The sequence below is a fragment of the Micromesistius poutassou genome (genome assembly GCF_964030765.1).
Source record: "Micromesistius poutassou genome assembly, chromosome: 21".
Classification (NCBI taxonomy): domain Eukaryota; kingdom Metazoa; phylum Chordata; class Actinopteri; order Gadiformes; family Gadidae; genus Micromesistius; species Micromesistius poutassou.
In genome coordinates, this window is record NC_140291.1 from 6,285,652 (window position 1) to 6,306,022 (window position 20,371).

Consider the following 20,371-nt stretch of genomic DNA (forward strand, 5'->3'; position numbering starts at 1 on the left):
AACATGCAGACACACACACAGGGACACACAAAAACACACACACAAGCAGACAAGTGAGTATGTCTAAAAGATAAAGACTGTATTTATTTGTAATCTGAGGCCATCTTTACTGAAGGGACACACAGGAAGTTCAGGAACACACCGACTTGCAAACATATAATCACACACACATACACACACACACACACACACACACACACACACACACACACACACATATACACACACACGCACACACACACAGTCTCACACACACGTCTAAAAGATAAAGACTGTTTATCTTTTTTATTTATTTGTAAACTGAGGCTGTTATTTACAGAAGGGACATGAACATGTGGAGTGGAAGGGCAGGTAAACAGAAGGAGAGACTAGACAAACAAGGCTGAACATGAGTGGCTCCCAGAGGGTCTCCTATCCGGTCAAACATCAACCCGGCGTGGGGGTTCAAAGGTATCTAGATGACCAACCTCATTAAAGTATGGAGAATGACGGAAAGTCAGATAGATAACCAGATAGATAGATAATAATGATAACAACAATAATAATAATTCTTGATTTATAAAGCATTTATTTTTATAACAAAATTCTCTAAGTGCTGTATGGCTGCAAAAGAACATTCAAAACGAACTAAAACAAACTGAATATAGAAATACTGCCTTTCTATATAAGAAGCTGTCTAGGCCTGTCTTAACCAGGCAGATGGATAGATAGAACAATAAAAGAATAGAGAGAGAGAGAGAGAGAGAGAGAGAGAGATGGGATAGATAGATCTCTCCTGTATCCCCTCACTCTAGCCTACCCTCGGCATGCCACAGTTCTGATGAGTGGGGTGGAGGTGGTGGTGGTGGTGGTGGTGGAGATGGGGGAGGTACAGAGGGGGTGGGGTCTCAGTGCTGGCCAGGGACAGGTTGTCTTGGCTGGGAAGCTCCATGTCCCTCATCACCTGGGCCTTCAGACCCCCGTAGAGCTGGCTGCAGTGCTGTAGGCTCCTCCTCCTCCATCGCTGGGTGCTGTCGCCGTCCTGGCTCACGCCAAACCAGTCGGCCGTTCCCCTGGCGACGGGGGACGCAGGAGAAGCGCTCGGTTAGCCGTTTAGCGTGAGGAGCGAACGTACGTGTGAACGTTCTAGTAGAGATGAATCTTTTGTAGTGCCAAGGCGCTTTCAAACCAACGCTCAGGAGTGTGTGAAGGGTAGTGGGAGTAGGGGAGTGTGAGTGTGATGCACATCCTCTTTCAATTCCTCCCATATACTGTACGTGGTCTCTCTCTCTCTCTCTCTCTCTCTCTCTCTGCCGATTAATGAGCACCACCAAACCACAAGCGAAACTGAAGCATATAGCGGAAATCTTTTTTCTTGTGTGCAGTCGAGATATTCTGCCTCTGCAGTAATATTCCCTAATAATAAGCAAAGTCACTTAGGTTTTTCATATCACCCATATGGTGAAATGATGTACAAATGAATTGCAATGAATCATGGGAAACTGGAAAAACATCCATACTGCTCCATACTGAGAACAGGAGATGAGAATCAATCACTCAGATTTATGTTTTTTTTCAAGAATATATATAATATATATAATATTTGGTTCATGGATCATTTATAAAATGTATATTTTAGTATCCATACATAGACAGAGAGAGACCAAGAGAGACAAAGAGCCACCAGCTGCCACCAGCACCCGCTCTGCAATATCTGGTGTCACTGGCACAGGAAATTAAGATGTGTGATAAGACAGTGGAAAATGGCTTAGGCTAACCACTTTGTGTGTGTGTGTGTGTGTGTGTGTGTGTGTGTCTTCATCTGTGTGTGTGTGTGTGTGTGTGTGTGTGTGTGTGTGTGTGTGTGTGTGTGTGTGTGTGTGTGTGTGTGTGTGTGTGTGTCTCTATGTGTGTGTATGTGCGGGGGTGGTGCAGGGATGTGTTTGTGAGGTTAAACAGAGTTTTGTGTGTCTATGTAAAAGAGTCATTCATTCGGCATGTATGCTGTCACAACGTTGAGACAAAGCCAAGTCAAAGTGAGGTTGTGGCGTATATAACTAGAATCTAAAGAGAATGGCAAGAAAATGATTTCCCATCACTGTTGAGAAGAGCTCACCACTCACTAAAAAACACTTAGCCCCCCCCCATCATTGAGAAGGACGCCAGCTGGGGAAGAAAATTAAAGACCACCACAGGAAAAAGGACGGGATGGTGGCGCTACACTCAACCTTGTCCTCCCACACTTGAGTGTTTTATTACAGAGACGTTGGAGGGGCCTGAAAAGTGATGAGGGGAGGGAGTGAGTGTGAGAAAGAGCACAGGGGGAAGAAGAGTTCATGAGATCAGAGACTTTGAGAGTTTGACGCTGAGCAGATTTTCCCCACAGTATCGTGCAGACAGAATCACAGATTCTAATCAATTCACTGAGTGATTGATTGATGAGTTTCTCACGTTTCGCTCATGGTACACTTAATGGCAGCAACCCAATGTTAGCCAGGAGGAGAAAAAAAACCTACAAAGCTGCCAGGTACATTATCTATCCGTAAGCCGTTGCATCACATCAATTTGCTTTTATGGCTTCAAGGAACGGCTTCTTATCCAGAGCAGTGATTAACCTCACTTCCTGGGACAAGCTAAGACATATCTCCATAGCCAACGGGACAAATGCTGTTTCAACTCCATAAACTTCAGTCATTTTGCTAAATTATTTTGACACTGACACACATCATTGCTGTTGTGAACCTCAAATTACTTTCCACTATTTCAATTAGTCAATTTAATTTGTTGACATATTGTTCATGGGGTATGTACCTTGTGGGATTTTGCTGTCATGCTCAAAAGTACTCCAACGTTGAAGGTATTCACATACCAGTGGTGAAGAGGGACTGGCCTGGACAACAACATCCCGATTCCGAACATGAAGCACTCCTCAGCAGAAAGGAACTTAGTTGTTATGTTGCGTGTTGATTGATGACCGTTTGCATGATCATTTGAGAACGAGGGAGGAGCTGAGTCCGACTGAGAATCGTGCATTTCATGGTTCACCGCTACCGGAAACACGACTGAACAAACAAACAAACGATTCTGAATGATTCTTCTTGGCGAACTGACCGACGCAAACTAAATCAAGGAAACAAATCATGAAATCCATCACTAATATCCACTTAAAACACCAATCTTTCCAGAATAATATCGACAGATTGGAGGAGCCTCAGCCAATCAGCATCTTTGCACTGGGCAGAACTTAGCCCTCCGCCAAGAGGGCTGACACGACAGCTAGTCACTGGACTCACCTGTCCGGAGAAGTCCAGAAGGCCAGTCTCATACCTGGCCTAGACAAGAACCAAGGATCTTCACCATCTTCATAGTCATTATCCCCGTGCAGACAGGTCCCCTGCCGTCTCAGACTACCCTCTTTCCCGCCAAGCCTCCGGGCAGCCCTCTTAAACCTTCTCGACCTCTATGCCCTCCAGACAAAGGCGTCTGCAGCAGCCGCACGGTGTCGTTGCAGGTCTCGCCAGGAACACCCTTCAATGGGACAATATTCCACAGAGGGATTACTGGGATTTCCAGCCCAGTAGCAGCTTAGCTCCCAGTGGTTTGGTGTCAATCAAGTGTAACGGGGGGGGACATTCCTCCCGTGTTTATGATGCTGTCCACCACGCTCCCTGGGTCACTGGCCCTCACGCAGAGCACAATTAAAACATCCATGGAGAGGGGGATGGATTTACAGTCCAGCGGTCTGGAGGATGAGGAGGAGGCGGCAGAAGAGGAGGATGAGGCAGAAGAGGAGGATGAGGAGGAGGACTTAGATTAGGAGGAGGCAGATGAGTAGGAGGAGGAGGCAGAAGAGGAGGAGGAGGAAGAATAGGAGAGGAGGGGGCTGAAGAGAAGGAGGGGGCAGAGGAGGAGGCAGAGGAGGTAGAGGAGGAGGAGGAGGCAGAGGATGAGGATGGGGCAGAAGAGGAAGAGGAGCAGGAGGAGGGGGCAGAAGAGAAGGAGGAGGAGGGGGCAGAAGAGGAGGAGGAGGCAGAGGAGGAGGATGGGGCAGAAGAGGAAGCGCAGGAGGCAGAAGAGGAGGAGGCAGAAGAGACGGAGGAGGAGGAGGTAGGTCCTTCTGAATAAAATCTTTGAGGGAAAGCCCGGCGATCCGTGATGTTGATCAGCTGGCAATGGGCTGATGCCTGGTAGTAAGTCCTGACCCTTGACCCCAGCTGCTGGTGTCAATTTTGACACCTGCTGGAGTCCTTCTGATAATGGTCCTCTAGATGCTCCAGGGATTAGTGGTCTGCAGTTGCCTGCTGCTGTTGCATAGTGCAATGTGGGATGTTTGTGTGAGTGTGTGTTTGTGCTTGTGTGCGAATGTGTATTTGTACTTGCGTGTGGGTGTTTATTTGTGCAGTCATGGATTTGTTCTTGTGTTGATGTTAATTTGTGTTTTTCTGTGTCTGTTTCCAGTATCTGTGTGTGTGTGTGTCTATTTGTGTTTGTCTGTTGTTGTGTGCACATGTGTTTGTGTGTTTCATGTGTTTTCGTTGTGTATAAATGCAGCGGTGTCTGTTCTTGTGTGTGTGTGTGTGTGTGTGTGTGTGTATTCCTGTGTGTGTGTGACGTGTATTTGTTGTGTATAAATACAGCGGTGTCTGTTCCTGTGTGTGTTTTTTGTCTTTTTTTGTGTGCTTGTGTGTGTGTGTGTGTCTGTGTGTATGTGGTGTGTGTGTGTGTGTGTGTGTGTTTACGTGTGTGTGAATTTGTTGTGTATAAATGCAGCGGTGTTTGTCCTTGTGTGTGTGTGTTCCTATGTGTGAGTGTTTGTGTGTGTGTGTGTGTGTGTGTGTGTGTGTGTGTGTGTGTGTGTGAATTTGTTGTGTATAAATGCAGCGGTTGGCAGACCTCCCAGTCGTCCTCAGTGATGGCGTCTCTTCTTCTTCTGCTTCTTCTTCTTCTTCAGGGTGAAAGTGTTGCTTAGACAAACTAAGGCAGCTGTGTCCTGCTATCCTACTGCCTCACTATCTGCACACAATCTCTCCATTACCCTGACAGCGGCTCCGTTCACCCTTTCTCTTTCATTTTCTCTCTCTCTCTCCCTCTCTCTCTCTCTGTCGCTCTCTCACCTCTTTGCAGTGTATATATCTCTGTCACGCTTTCACTTTCCTCCTCTCTCTTCGTGCCATCTCTCTCTCTCTCCGTCTCTCTCTCTCCCTCTCTCTCTCTCCGTCTCTCTCGCTCTCTCTCTCCCTCTCTCGTTTCTCCCTCACAATCTCTATATCTCTCAGTGTGTCGCTGTCTCTCTTTCTTTCATATATATATATATATATACACATATCAATCTCTCTCCATCTCTTTCTGTCTGTCTTGTTTAGGGCCTGTGTAAACACCAGAGCTCTCAGGAGCATACCTTCATTTTACAGGAAGTCAGAGAATGGGTGAGAAAAAAAGGGTGAGAAAACATACAAGAGACTAGAGTGGACGGGCGGGGGCAAAGAGAGCAGGAACTGAGGCATGTCTGGACATGAATGTGACACACACACACACACACACATAAAAAACATAGACACACCCACACACACACACACACACACACACACACCTAATGTCACACAGATGTTAGCATACATATACCAGGGCAACGTGAGGTACTATGTTGTATGATGTTGCTGTCTTTAATAGCAGCAATAGTGAAGAAGAAAACGAACCACTTATCGTACCTCAACACATCTCTACTTGACCAGACAAGCGACCACAAACCCCTTTGAAGTCGACTTGACTTCAGTCCCATCTCTCTGATTCAACCAGTTTGTTTTCTTTTCTTCCGAAAAAAACCCCCCATTAGTTCAAATGTTTAAATGTGTGTCACTCGGATCTGACCGGAGGAGCAGAGACCTTTGTGACTCACACAGCGGTGGGAGGCGTCCTGTTTTCATTCATGTCCAGACAAACATCCCAGTGTCCTCACACGCACACACACACCGTTCAACCCGACCTACCCTCAGCCTTCACAGCAAACCAGAATTGTATATTTGTTTTCAATCAAGGGGTAAGATTTTATTGGGAATGTATGTATTCATTCACTCCATTGCGAGGAATTGTATACATTCCCCAAGAGACCTGCATATTCTCAGGTCTTCTACATTTGCCATCAGACACACACACACACACGCACACGCACACACACACACACACACACACACACACACACACACACACAAACATATGTATCTTCTACTATATTTATATTCACATGCTCTTGCGCATATACACACACGAGCACGTACACACCAAGGCACACAGAAATGTTCAGAAATCCATGATGTGTGACTAATGTGTGTGCCGGTAAAACACTGAACTGTTTTTAATCATCCCTGGCCCTGTTTAGCCCCATCACCGTAATACAGAACGACTGGAACACAAAGGCACAAGACACACTAACTTACCGCCATCATTCTTCCCCGCCAGACGTTGAATACAAACACATACAATGCGCACACACACACGCGCACACACACAGACACAAACACACACACTGCCAGATGGTTTGTGTTCAACATGTAAACGGTGACTCTTGGGAAATCACCACACTTTAAGTTTGCTCTTCCTTTCCTTCTCGGAATTTCTCGGTTTACCAGGAAACCAACTCCATATTTGGTTGTCCATGTGAGATTAGCTAATATTGTCAAGGAAAGGTAGGGCTAGTGTGATGTATAATGGGAAAATAAATGTTTGAATTAAGGTTTGTGTTTATGTGCATTTTGTGTTTTGTTTGGTAGATGGCTAACTCCCTTTATTCAGGTAATAATTCATTGGGTATGAGGTTATAGTAACAGGGTAATTAACTCCTGTTTGCTTTGTCACCATCGATCCCTTCCTTTATGCCTCAGCCACGCCCCCAACAAACATCCTTATTGAGCCCTGCCTTCCCAAGTTATTCGATAGCTCCGCCCCCTTCAACATGTCACTGCTGTACCTGATGATCTGTTTGGGGGGGGGGGGGGGGGTTGGCTTACTCCACACCTCATCCATAAATGTCCTGATTTAACCCCACCCCCACCAGCTTCCCCAACATCCTCCTTTAGCCCCGCCCCCTCGCCCCTCTGGACTGGGGTACCTGATGATCTGTTTGGGGATGGACGAGCGTCTCCGAGACAGTATTTTGGGGATGCAGGAGCGCCGGCGGATGGTGGGGACCCTCCGAGGGCCTCGCTGGCCCTTGGGCGGGACCGTGTTAACCCGCTCAAACCGGACCCTCTTCCCACTACATGTGCGTCGGTGAACCAGCATGCACCCCCGCCGCCAGGCAGGGAGGAAGAGGAGGGAGAGGAGAATCAGGGAGGAAGAGGAGGGAGAGGAGAATCAGGGAGGAAGAGGAGGGAGAGGAGAATCAGGGAGGAAGAGGAGGGAGAGGAGAATCAGGGAGGAAGAGGAGGGAGAGGAGAATCAGGGAGGAAGAGAGGCAAGACAAGGTTTTAGGAGAAGAGAAGACTCTGTTAAAAGCGTGAAACATAGATTTTGGTGAAATATTAATAAAAAAGATGTTTCAGAAGGTTTAAGCATGCGGAGAAGGCAGAGTAGAAGTGTGTGTGTGTGTGTGTGTGGTTGGATGTGTTTCTGTGTGTGTGTTTGTGTGTTGGTGAGTGTGTATGTGTGTGTGTGTGTGTGTGTGTGTATGTGTGCGTGTGTGTGTTGTGTGTATAATATACGTGTGTGTGTGTGTGTGTGTGTGTGCGTGCGTGCGTGTGTGTGTGCGTGTGCGTGTGCGTGTGTGCGTGTGTGTGTGTGCGTGCGTGTGTGTGTCTCTGACCTCTTGATGGTCTGGGAGATGGAGGGCCGTCTCTCCTGGGGGGGTCTGAGGTGGTGGTGGGGGGCCGGCTCCCAGGCAGAGAGGCCCGTCTGGAGGTTCTCCCCCGGCATGCTGACGCTACGCGGCACTGCCAGGGGAGACCGCCCTGCAGGCTGCAACACACGCACACACACGCACACACACACACGTACATATACACACACATACAGACACAAACACACATATGCACACACACACACACACACACACACACACATATACACACACATACAGACACAAACACACATATGCACACACACACACACACACACACACACACACACACACACACACACACACACACAAACACACACACACACATACACATTGTCAACGTCACAGTAGTACAGTATAGTAGAGTAGCAGTAGCATTAGAAGTAGTAGCAGTAGTATACCGAGGGAAACATATAGTTACCCGGCCTAGGTAACTAGGTAGCCTAGTCTAGTTTTGCAGTAGCAACAGTAGTATGCAGGGCTGCCAACTTTTGGGTTTTGGCCGGCGTGATATTATGTAGAATCTTGTAATGCATACCTTATAGCAGGGTCCGCTGGTGTAATGTTGACAGGGGGGTGAGGGGCGTTCGGGATTGTTGAGGGGGGGGGGGAGGGGGGGTGGACGGACGCGTGTTTTGTTTTTTTTGTTGCCGTGAGAAATTGGATGTGTGGCGTGTGCGCGTGTGTAAACAGGCAAAAACGTGTGTCACACGGTGAAACCGTGAGAGTTGGCAGCTCTGAGTATGGCAGTACTAGCAGTAATAGTAGGAGTACTAAAAGTAGTAGTAGTCGTACTAGTACTAGTACTATACCTGGGGTAGTAGTAGTGGTAGTACTAGTACTATACCTGGGGTACAGTATATTAGAGTAGTAGTGGTAGTACCAGTACTATACCTGGGGTGCAGTATAGTATATTAGCAGCAGTAAGGTAGTAGTAGTTGTACTAGTACTATACCTGGGGTACAGTGGGAGTATCATCGGGGGTCAGCTGGATGGTGGGGATGTCCATTTGGAGCCAGGGTGGTTTCTTCCTCTGCAGGCTGGTGCTGCCCTCCACGCCCCAGCCCAGCTCAGCCATGCTCACTACTGCCCCCTACGCCTGCCAGCTGCACAACACAACACAGGGACAAAACAGCAATTACACCCCATCTCAAACGCAGACGTGAAGGCGCAAAGTCAAAGTATTTTGTGGGCGGTTCTATGGCGCTGTTGCTATTATGACGATGGCGATTATGAGGATTATGGCGAGATAAATGAGTTTTGCGCCTGGCGCAAATCTAAAATATGTTGGGCTGAAACCCGTAGGTGTGTTTTGGGCGTAACGTGCAATAAACCAATGAGAGTTCCACCTGCCATCCCCTTTAAGAGCCAGCGCATTTGACTTAACGAGTTGATATTTTGACAGCGCGTTTGCAGTCTCCGCTTAGACAGATGCATGACCACATCAATTTCAAACTTCAAATGGCTCAGTTTATGGCCAAATAATAGGCCTAATTAACACATGGAATAGCGTTTTCTACTTCAACTTCAGAAACACTGATTCGTCATGTAAATTGCGGCAAAAACAACTTAAAACATATATGATATGCGTACGCGGTCCTCGATGGCCGCAACTGTGGGTCTATTTAATGATATGCGGCAATACATAAACAAACATCGTTTGTTACCAGTATTGTATATATTATCGTTATCGACTTTTGTTCATAATATGCATGTGTCCCCCCGTTAATATACATCGCCATGGACTGCATTAGGCTATGCGCTACTTGTTTAATTTGCGTGTGTTTAGACAGATGGGCGCGCACACACACGCGCACCAAGCATCACCCGCATTCATTGGCGCATTTTTTAGATAACTTAAATAGCACCAAGTATCATTTGCGCCTGAACACGCCCCTGCTTTTCGCGGACACGCCTCTCCAGGCGCAAGTGTAGTGGCGCCTGGTTGCTGCGGGGTAAAATTAGCACCGGGTGCAAACTAGCAACGACACATGCGTCGGTGTAGAAAGTCAATTGCACCGGGCGCAAGATAGGGCCCCGTGACTTAAGGATAACCTTAACTTGGGTCCCTTTGGTTATAAAACTAGTTTAGCTGATTAGAGGCCCAAAAAAAATAACAATAACTAACACCAACAATATTGTTAATCAAACAATTATATTTTTGATGTAATGATTAAAAGTGAATCCCGTAAATGTATTACTTGGTTAGCACAATTAATGAAAGTTTCATACACAACTACACTGCTCAAGGTGAGCTCGAACTCGCATATCTCTGGTGGTTACTGTCTTATAAGCACCTCACACTGCCCTAACTCCACCACCTTAGCCATGTGTTCAGCACAAATAGTTCAGCTCCTAAATGAGCACAGCCTTGGCATGAAGTATCTGTTGTTTACCACAAGATGGCACTACATCTCTCAGTGAGAAACGATGTCATCTGTCTGTCAACAGCCCTGTTCTAGGCTGGCTGTCAAGAAAGGAAAAAAAGAAAGAATAACCAAAGTAAACTACGAATAAGAGATGGAAATAGGAATAGCAGAGCTGTCTCACTACCAGAGAGACTTTCTCACTGACAGATACTATCAGATAGTAAAGGACATATATAATTGACTGCCTGCATTCTGACAGTTTGTGTATGTATGTATGTATCGGAGGTAGCCAATTGTAAATTCCACAATCGGACATCATTACCTTCATTGCCTTAAAGACACTTGCCTTAAAGACACAAGTTTGACCAGCACACAAATATAACATCACTAACCCGACTGCAAGATCTTCCACGCATCTGGTAAATCTTCAAGTCACAACATCAAAACATGCAGGTCACGTTTCACTTAAGGGGTTTGACAGTTGAGGGGTATCGCTCATAAAGGTGTTGACATCTGTATGAGGGTCAGATGGTTGTCATGAAGAACCACCAATCCAGATCATCCCCCACAGACCATAGATGCTAATCATTGACCACTGCTTCCTCCGGCCCCCACTTACGAGGCAAGGCAAGGCAAGGCAAGGCAAGGCAACTTTATTTATATAGCACTTTTCATACACAAGGTAGACTCAAAGTGCTTCACATATAAACATTGTCATACAATAAAAGAAAATAATAGATAAGTAAAAAGTAAAATAGATAGAAAATAAAGACAAAGTTTAAAAACATTTTAGAAAGGCAAAGTTAAAAAAAAAAAAAAAAAAAAAAACGAGGAACCCTTTATAGGTTAACCATGTCCTTCCCCGTCACCTGGTGACCAGGCAGTAAGGGTGCTGACCGACTACCTCAAGTCACTGTCACTGAGGTCATTGCTATAGCAATAAGCCAACAACTAGATCTAGTTGGCCTACATGGCATCATGGGGGTGAAACCCAGAACCTTTAGGCTGAAGGACAAACCAAATCCTGTGGAGCCACTACACCACACAGAGTATCGAACCGCTGCTCTCCTCCCACACAACGCATGAAAAGCAATTTACAAAACCAAATATATGGAATGAAGCTTAACCAGAAGCGGTTGGGTCAAACATAAATCCTCTCTCATTCCATGTTTTATCCATCGCTGCATCTACTCAGTAAGAGAGGGGGGACATTTCCGAACGTGTCGTAACAGACCAAAAGACACAGGCCATTGGAATCTCCTTGGCAGTAAAGCATAACTTGTCTTAACACCTCTGTGTCCTGGTCCTCATTTAAAAAACCTCCGCTGGCATAGTTTCCCTGTAGCCTTCATTAGGGCCTCATTTTAACAAGCCCCTCACACAGGCCGTGACTTTTAATAAGCTCATTGCATCATACTAAGGCTCATATATTACACATAATTTCCTGTCCAATTACCTGAGGTTTGAGTCCCTCAAACGGTGTGACATCGTCTCTGTCTAGACCAATCAAAGGCTAGTTGGACTGCAGCAATGCTCCCCAGTGTTTGCCTTAATGTGAACACAGTGAACACAGCCACGGTGAATCACTCTGATTATTCTGGATAATAACATCCACTGTCCCACATTGTTTAAATTAGGGTCTGAACGAATGTGATGTGGTTGGTCTTTTGTGTGTGTGTGTGTGTGTGTGTGTGTGTGTGTGTGTGTGTGTGTGTGTGTGTGGGTGCGTGCGTGCGTGCATGTGTGTGTGTGGCTTATGACATCGCATCCTCTTTCTCGACGGAAGCACCGCAGCGAGCGTCCTCCCCTGTGTCGTTGCATTGGTTGCCTGACGAGGTGCACGGCAGTCCGCTCCTGTACATATGACAAGTTCGTGCTAGCTTAGCGCTGTTTGAAAGCTGCGCTGCTGTCGTCAGAAAATACAAAAGCTTATCCAGAGCTAATCCCAAATCAAAACTCTGTGTACCCTGTGACTGTGATGTTCATCAGCTCAGCATGTCCATCATTTGTTTGTCATGGTTTTTTTTTGTTTTGTTGCTGTCATCACAAAATGACACAGGGTGAAAAACAGACTTTGTAGTTTAAAAAGCTGTGCGGCAGTTGCCAGAAATTACCAAAATGTTTGATTCGCTTGACACTGGCCTAGCATCCGTTATGCCAGCTGTTCTAAACACTGTAGGTAATTTCCTTCCTGTACAGTCTCTCTCTCTCTCTCTCTCTCTCTCTCTCTCTCTCTCTCTCTCTCTCTCTCTCTCTCTCTCTCTCTCTCTCTCACACACACTCTCTCTCACACGCTCTTTGTACATACTTTTTTTGTGGATGTGCTCACATCTGTGAGTGTGTGTGTGTGAGCAAACAAACATGATTAAATGATTAAATGATTTAACAACCTGCAATGAAAACAGAAAGACTGGCATTTTAAATGTTGTCAGCCCTGGCTTATGGATAGACATTAAATAATAAATGTTTTTCAGATATGGAATGCTTTATTCAATTAACCACCTAATATTTACTGGGTCACACAAAATGGGTTTTGGATTATTTTGCACCATTCGATTTATAGAGATATCATGTACCAGTTAAAATGAAGATACATACACTTTTCCCTTGTCATGTGTATCAGAACTTACTCTCGACACATGCAACACATGAATCATGCTGGGAACATTTGCGACCAATGCAATGACAGAGGTACACAAATTAGATATATTTTGAAGTGAGAGCAAACCAAACAAAACCAGTAAATCAGCGTCAGCCACAGAGACTCCAAGGCCACACTAAGATAATTAGCATTTCAAAGCCTAGACAACGTCTCTCTTTCAAAGACGCGCAGAACACCAGTACGGCCATGGGTGAATGTTTTAATACCCTTGTGGTGTCTGGCTTTCATTAAGCAACCACTGTAAAATGAGTGAAATTTCCATTGCTCAAACTATATGTTGCTCATTAAATTGAGAACTCTCTCACACACACACACACACACACACACACACACACACACACACACACACACACACACACACACACACTCACGTGTGTAAGCTTATACTGCTTAGACCATGCATTTCCACCGCACACACATGCACAAGAAGATGAGAAAAGTAAATATATGCTTCACATTTAGACCCTTAAATTCCACATTGGTGCAGATATGGGACATGTTTGCTGAGCATGATAAACAAAGAACCCTATGAAATTCATATGAATAATTACCATTTGATGTATTATGTATTAGACACTACGATCAAACTTGGAATATATGCAGAGGAGTTTACAACACAACTTAGATACACAAGCTGTGTTCATCACAGAAGCTTGAGGGTTCTCTCTAGAACTCCCCACTGATTCCAGGACAGCAGAAACCATCTTCCACGGCAGGCTGAAAACTCATCTGCTCAAACTGCATCTTGATTCATGAAATAAAGTACGAAATATAAAAAAGTCTCCATCTCTTGTTTCTATATTGTAGCACTCAAAATCAGTTGCTTTGCTTATTTTATGAATTGTTATATAATGATTCTTGCACTTTTTGGGGGGTATCTTTACTGTTGATGCACTTAATATAAGTCGCTTTGGGCAAAAGAGTCTGCTAAATAATGTAATGAAATGTAAATGAAGAACTGATTTGGAGGTTGCACTTAACAGTCTTCAACCCATTCTCATCCTAACCAGGATTCAAATTCCTCCTCAGCCTGACCTGAAGCCACCCAGCTGGTGCGTGGAAGAAACCATAAACAAAGATCCAAAATGTTGGCCGGCGATCTGAACATTTCAATTGAGAATAAACGGTGACCATTACATTCCTACTAACAAAAATTAAAAAATAACTTGCACATAATAGGTGGGTGGTCTGGACTAACTCAACTTGAAGAGCATGGCGGTAACACTGACAAGCACTGGGGTTCAATTGCCGTTGGGGACACTAATCATTTATGTATTTAAGATATTATAAGGCAATGGTTTTCCACTGGTCTAGCTCCAGGACCCATATATGTCAATATTCATTAAGTTACGCCCCCCCGCTTTCCCAAAATAAGGTTTTAAGGTATAGTAATGGACAATGCCTTCCTGTACAGTTAAAAACATGGAGCAAACAAAAAGCTGCAACAATTCTGGTTATCTCAATGACATAGTAAGCCACTGAAACCTGAATTAACGTTGAAACAGTAGTAAATCCATGGTTTCCTTTCTAAAGATTACGGTTTGGCATATGTTCAGTGACCAAACTCATAATGCCTTCGGGGACGCACCATTCAAGATTCACTGTCGTAAGGCACTTTGTATAAATGCATCCATCATCCGTTCTATTCAGAGGACATAATTCAGGTTGCATAATGCGTCGTTCCATTGGACGCACACGTTGTTCTGATGCCTGAGAGCTGGCTTCCACACATCTGGAGCTGACAGAGGGCAGTCCAACGGATAAACAGCCCTGATACTACACATCCGTCTGCCCAGTTGGATGCTTATACAACAGGGACGGTTAGACGTCAAGAGGTTAATCCAAACCGCAGAGACAGAGAGAAGGAGCCGACAGAGCGCGTGGGCATGTCGGAGACCGGGTTACAGAGGAGGAAGGGAGAGAGACAGAGAGTATGAGAGAGCGAGGATTATCAGAGTGTGAAAGAGGTGCTAAAGGCTGAGAAAGGGACAGAAGTAGACAGAGAAGGGGAAAAGAGGCAGTCCATATGAGAGTCAGATCATATGAGAGAGAAATATAGCAAGCGAATGAGACACAGTGCAAGAGACAACACTGTGTGCGGTTAAGGGGTGTTTGTGTGTGTGTGTGTGTGCGTGTGTGTGTGTGTGTGTGTGTGTGTGTGTGTGTGTGTGTGTGTGTGTGTGTGTGTGTGTGTGTGTGTGTGTGTGTTTGTGTGCGTGCGTGAGTTATATTATTTAGAATGAAGCATGACACATGAAACCTATAGAAAATGTATAGCCCTCTGATAAGTGAGGGTGGACCCCTGCCACACCTCAGGCCTGCACCTTCCCTGCCTCAACAGATTATCATGCCCTAACCCTAACCCTAACTATAAGCAACCCTACTGAAATGGTATTCTGTCAGTGTGTATAATGCATCTTTATTATCCTCCTATCATCCTCCTTAAGAAATTATGTGACTTGTTTAACATACACATTTGATCCAATTAATTCTCTGTTTTAAATAGTGTGTGCAAATACAATACAATCATTGTCTTCTCATTTTGTATAATATCTAACAAAATACAAAGAAAATAACAAGGCATAATTCTACAAAATAATAACATTAATCATAATAATAATATTAATAATAATAATAATAATAATAATGGTATTATAATATAATACCTAACATTAGTATTATAATTATCATTATAATCATCGTAATAAATAAAAATAATAACAATACAAATCTAAAATCAAGGTTGCCAACTACTCAAGTTGTGCTTCAGAAACTTGCTTGTGCAGCACTTCTTGTGAATTAAGTGCTGCCTATTGGATAATTATAATGGGCCTATAGAAGTACCTAGTAGTAGTACCCTCAATTAAAATTCATATGCATGTGTCGTTTGTAGAACTCTAGTTTCTGGACCTTTCGCTGTTCTTCAGCGAAACGTCCAGAAACTTCTGGATCGTTGGGTTTATCTGAAGCGTGTTATCTAGCAGCCTATCACAGCTCGTTCCGTGGTTAGGGGCGGGAGGTGGGAACCCTTTAAAAGCCGAGGGGTGACAGCAAACGCTATTCAGTTTGATCTTCGACTGAAGCAACAACAACACAACAGCAACCATGGTTGAGTGGACTAATGAAGAGCGCGCCATCATTAATGGCATCTTCGCCAACTTGGACTACGAAGAGATCGGCCGCAAGTCTCTCTGCAGGTATGTACCTGAACCCAAACCCTAACCCTTGTGTCGGTAAGAATGCATTGTTAAACTCAAACTCATCTTTGTTTTGACTCCACTTGGACCATTAATGAATGAACGCATCTTTCCCCGGTCTCTTGCAGGTGTCTGATCGTGTACCCCTGGACCCAGAGGTACTTCGGTGCCTTCGGCAACCTGTACAACGCAGAGACCATCCTGGCCAACCCCTTGATCGCCGCTCACGGCACCAGGATCCTGCACGGTCTGGACCGGGCCCTGAAGAACATGGACGACATCAAGAACACCTACGCCGAGCTGTCTCTGCTCCACTCTGACAAGCTGCACGTGGACCCCGACAACTTCAGGGTACATAAATGGACTGCATTTATATAGTGCTTTTACCCAAAGCGCTTTACAATATTGCCTAACATTCACCCATTCATGCACATATTCACACACCGACGGCGGTGTCAGCCATGCAAGGTGACAGCCAGCTCGTCGGGAGCAGTTAGGGTTAGGTGCCTTGCTCAGGGAAACCTCGACACTCAGTACGCCGGAGATCAAACTAGCAACCTTGCGGTTACCAGCCAATCAGCCACGGTGCTCTTTTGGAGTCTTCTTAACAAACCTCAAACCCACTAAACGTCCTCCTCCCTCCCTCACATGTGCAGCTGCTGGCTGACTGCCTGACCGTCGTCATCGCCGCCAAGATGGGCAATGCCTTCACCGTGGATACCCAGGTGGCGTGGCAGAAGTTCCTGGCTGTCGTCGTCTCCGCTCTGGGCAGACAGTACCACTAAGCTGATATTCCAAGTCGTGGCGTGGGTGATCTCCAGCCATCCCATTCATCACAACTGATCTCCCATCATCAGGAGTGGTGGGCAGGCACTGACTGAAGAGACTTTGTTGAACTGCTCTGCATCATTACATGTGAATTCTTGTCATCTGAATCTGATAGTATTGCTGTGCAACATTGTCCATCATAATCCCAGTGTAAAATCATTTCACGTATCTGGTTATCAAACCTTGCATCTTATTGGTGTTCATGGGATTGCTTCACGAGTTGCAACTGTGGATAATACATTGATTATCCTATACATTGATGAAGATATTACTACATAGAGATCATCATGATAAAGAAGAAATAGAGAAAGATAGAATGATACATGATAATGGATACAGATACACAAGATAGACAGAGAAAGGCCGATATTGAAAGAGAGAGAGCGCAAGAGCAGGGGACGACCGAGGGGAAGCCAGAAAGCCAAAAGCCTACTCAAAGCGTCTGACCCCCCCCATCCCATATGGATCTGCTTCATGTCTGCACTCTGCTGAGGGTTGCTGTCACAGTGAAGACCCAGTCCAGTGTGGTGTGGGTCTGCTGCAGACATGAATAGACCGTCTCACCACTCACCCACCCATACATCCACCCACCCATCCCCGGCTCCACTGCTCCCTCTGTCATTCTGTCACCCATAAGAACTCAACAGAGGAGCTTCCTGTGTGGGTCCGCCATGTATGAGGGACACTTATGATGACTGGCCACAGATAGCAGCCATTGGGAAAGAGAGGAGACGAGACCAAACAGGAAGTTCAAGTTAAAGTTCTTTACATTTCAAATGCACAGGGAAAACACGCAGTAGAAATCATTGCTGGCAACATAGTTATTTGGTTCCAAACTCTCCTCACCAACACAGGTATAACACGATCAGCACTACTACTACTACGTTGGGTTCGTAAGTGAAGGAATCTTCGATTTGCAAGGAGTCCCTATAACAGATGTGGAGGGGACACTGAGTGCCCAACCTCAACCTCAACACTCGTTCTGGGGATCATAACCTCTGTGATCGCACGGACCCGAACCCGACCCCAGTGTAAGAGTGGGCCAAGACACGCCCCTTCACACAACAGCTTAATAAGATAAAAATATATTTTTAATAAGATTTAAAAAATAGATACAAGTCAAATGTAAAAGTATAAAGTGTTGAAATGATGAAAGTAGGTAATAAGAAGAGCAATAATAAAAGTATTTAAAAAAAAAAGGGTAAATAAAAGCTAAATAGTTTTTTCATTTTTAACCATAAAGTGATGGTAGTTAGTTAGATGTTTACAGTGCAATAGTGGTATGCTGTGTGGTGGAAAGTGGTAGAAAGAATAAGAAAGAAAATGTTTCGTAATGTAGTCTCTAATGTAGCATCTCCATGGAGAGATGTAGGCCACGGAGGGAGAACAGATTTGCAGCGAGGATTACAAAAATCTCTTTCCAGATCACCAGGGTACAGCTTAAATCTTGATCATTTTGGTGTCTAATGTGTGTGGGGTCAGAGGGCAATGCATAACCTCCCAATGGCCTGAATCAGATACCCGCCTCACCTGTCATGTGTCCTGGGGGGGGGGGGGGGGGGGGAGATACACAGTAATCATCAGCACATGAGCGGTACAGCACCTGAGCCACTTACTCATGTTGGGATCTACTACAGACACACATCTGAGCCATACTGGTTAAACAATGCCTTCAATTATGCGTAATGGCATTATTCACATACTATACATGTGTTGAGCAACTCATTACAACCCTAGTATTACTAGATCTTATATCCATAATAGTTAGCAGACACTTTTATCCAAAAGCGACTTATGGTGAATGCAGACAAATCAGTCATTTCAGAGCAGTTAGGGTTGAAGTGCATCTTGCTCAAGGATACCTACGGGAATATATCCGACCCTAGTGGGGATCGAACCCAGTAACTTTCAGCTTGTAGTGAAACACCCTGACCACTAGACTCCACCAACCTGGCCCTGGGAAGAAAAGTGTTGTGTCTTTCCCATGCAACACAACAGAATGCTGCAGGCTGGTAGGTCTTATAGTTTTACAGGTTGAAATGTTAGGGTTAGTAATATGTTACACCGGTTATCTGAGTGTAATATGTTTGGAAACGCCACAGCCCAAGTGAGTGAAATTCCCCATGACAATATCAGTTTGGAGTTGACTGCGCTGGCATCTATGAGCCCTTACAGACTGAGGGCCGCTCCCGGCTAATCAGAGAATCCATCTTGCCTGTCACAGTTGCGTTAAATGCATAACATCTCAATGTTGGAGACAGGTACAAAGGTAGGACGCAGAGAGGGAATGGATTTATTGTATTTGTTTAGAGTTTAAATCCTCGGATCATAAGTGTATACACTAGCTTCAAGTGTACCTGCAATTCTCAAAAATCAGCTTGCGGCATCCAGCCTCCAGCCTCTAGCCCGTGCTAGTGTCTCTGCACTGCGATGGCAGAGGCATGGCCTGCTGTGACTGTAAACTGCTGGTTCAGTACACGACGGGCTCAGACATGCTCACCGCCTCACGCGCTTCGCATTAGTGTGCCTGGGCTTTGAAGAGCTACACATTGAGGGAACTGAAAGAAAGGGAAAATCAAATGAGGATATACTGCATGCTCAAGCACGGAATAGACCTACTACACACAGGTGTCCATGCCACATGTGTCTACACACACACACACACACACGTGACACACACACACCCGATGTGCCAGGGAGTATGTCGACTGACTCGCCGACAGATTTATGTGTTTCGTGCATGCACAAACAAACCCACACGCACACACGCACACACGAACACACACGGTTTCTGTTCAGTTATAAACAGGAAACAGAGATGTCATATCTCCTTTGTGTGCACCGTTTCCACTCGTGTGTCATTGAGTGTGTGTGTTATATTTACTATAACCTCAAAGGCAAGGGCAAAATGTCCATTAACGAGAGGAAAGAACGATTCCAGCGATCATCTGAAGATGCTGTAACTCTACTATAAGTGCTACATTACACAGCTGGTTTTAATAAGTCTGTAAGAGCCAAATTCATGATTTCATGTGTTATAATAATTTAGTTAAAAGTGTTGAAAATTCAATAGTTAAGATAAATAATTTCATTGTGATTTGAAAGAAGACGTAGGTAAAATTAATCATTTAATGATGTGTTAATGAAAACGTTATATAAAATGTTAATTGAAAACCTATCAGGATGTAAGCTTCCAAGAGCAGCGCGTCAGCGTAATATAAACTAATGGGACTTGTTCAGTTCAGATTGAATTCAGAAACGTTGGAAGCAACATAGTTTTTTGACCATGTAGACAAGTGAATTGTGAATATGTGAACAACTTTATCAGTAAACACTTTTGAAGAAGATCATCTTGCCTCACTCGCGTTTGTTAAGACTGAATTCAAATTGTGGTACAGAAGACTTTAAACGAAACAGCGTGCCACTACATTTAGTCAAAAAACTTGCTTCGCTTTGCTGGATTACCACAACAAGAGGAACGTGGCTAGCCTGCTGCTGAAGTGGA

General features: G+C 44.9%; 2 protein-coding genes across 9 annotated transcripts in view; one reads left to right on the forward strand and one right to left on the reverse strand.

Moving 5' to 3' along the window:
• Positions 1 to 20,371, reverse strand: part of rhbdf1b (rhomboid 5 homolog 1b) — a 35,968-nt gene that overhangs the window by 11,702 nt on the left and 3,895 nt on the right. For 2 of the 8 annotated variants that reach the window (XM_084485896.1, XM_084485894.1), the window contains exons 2-5: positions 8,766 to 8,916; positions 7,778 to 7,929; positions 7,085 to 7,231; positions 800 to 1,052 (exon numbers count right to left, since the gene is read on the reverse strand). In XM_084485896.1, coding sequence (XP_084342022.1) covers positions 800 to 1,052; positions 7,085 to 7,231; positions 7,778 to 7,929; positions 8,766 to 8,888 — 675 coding nt within the window. In that variant the 5' untranslated portion in view covers positions 8,889 to 8,916. Of the gene's footprint in view, positions 1 to 799; positions 1,053 to 2,790; positions 3,719 to 4,872; positions 5,479 to 7,084; positions 7,232 to 7,777; positions 7,930 to 8,765; positions 8,917 to 19,223; positions 19,356 to 20,371 lie in introns of those variants that run through there. The other 6 variants (XM_084485895.1, XM_084485899.1, XM_084485897.1 and 3 more) reach the window with 6 other exon arrangements.
• LOC311366890 (hemoglobin subunit beta) lies at positions 15,914 to 16,999 on the forward strand. The gene is made up of 3 exons (XM_084485668.1): positions 15,914 to 16,038; positions 16,167 to 16,389; positions 16,695 to 16,999. Exons 1-3 carry the CDS (start codon positions 15,947 to 15,949, stop codon positions 16,821 to 16,823), a joined length of 444 nt encoding a protein of 147 aa, XP_084341794.1. The 5' UTR covers positions 15,914 to 15,946; the 3' UTR covers positions 16,824 to 16,999.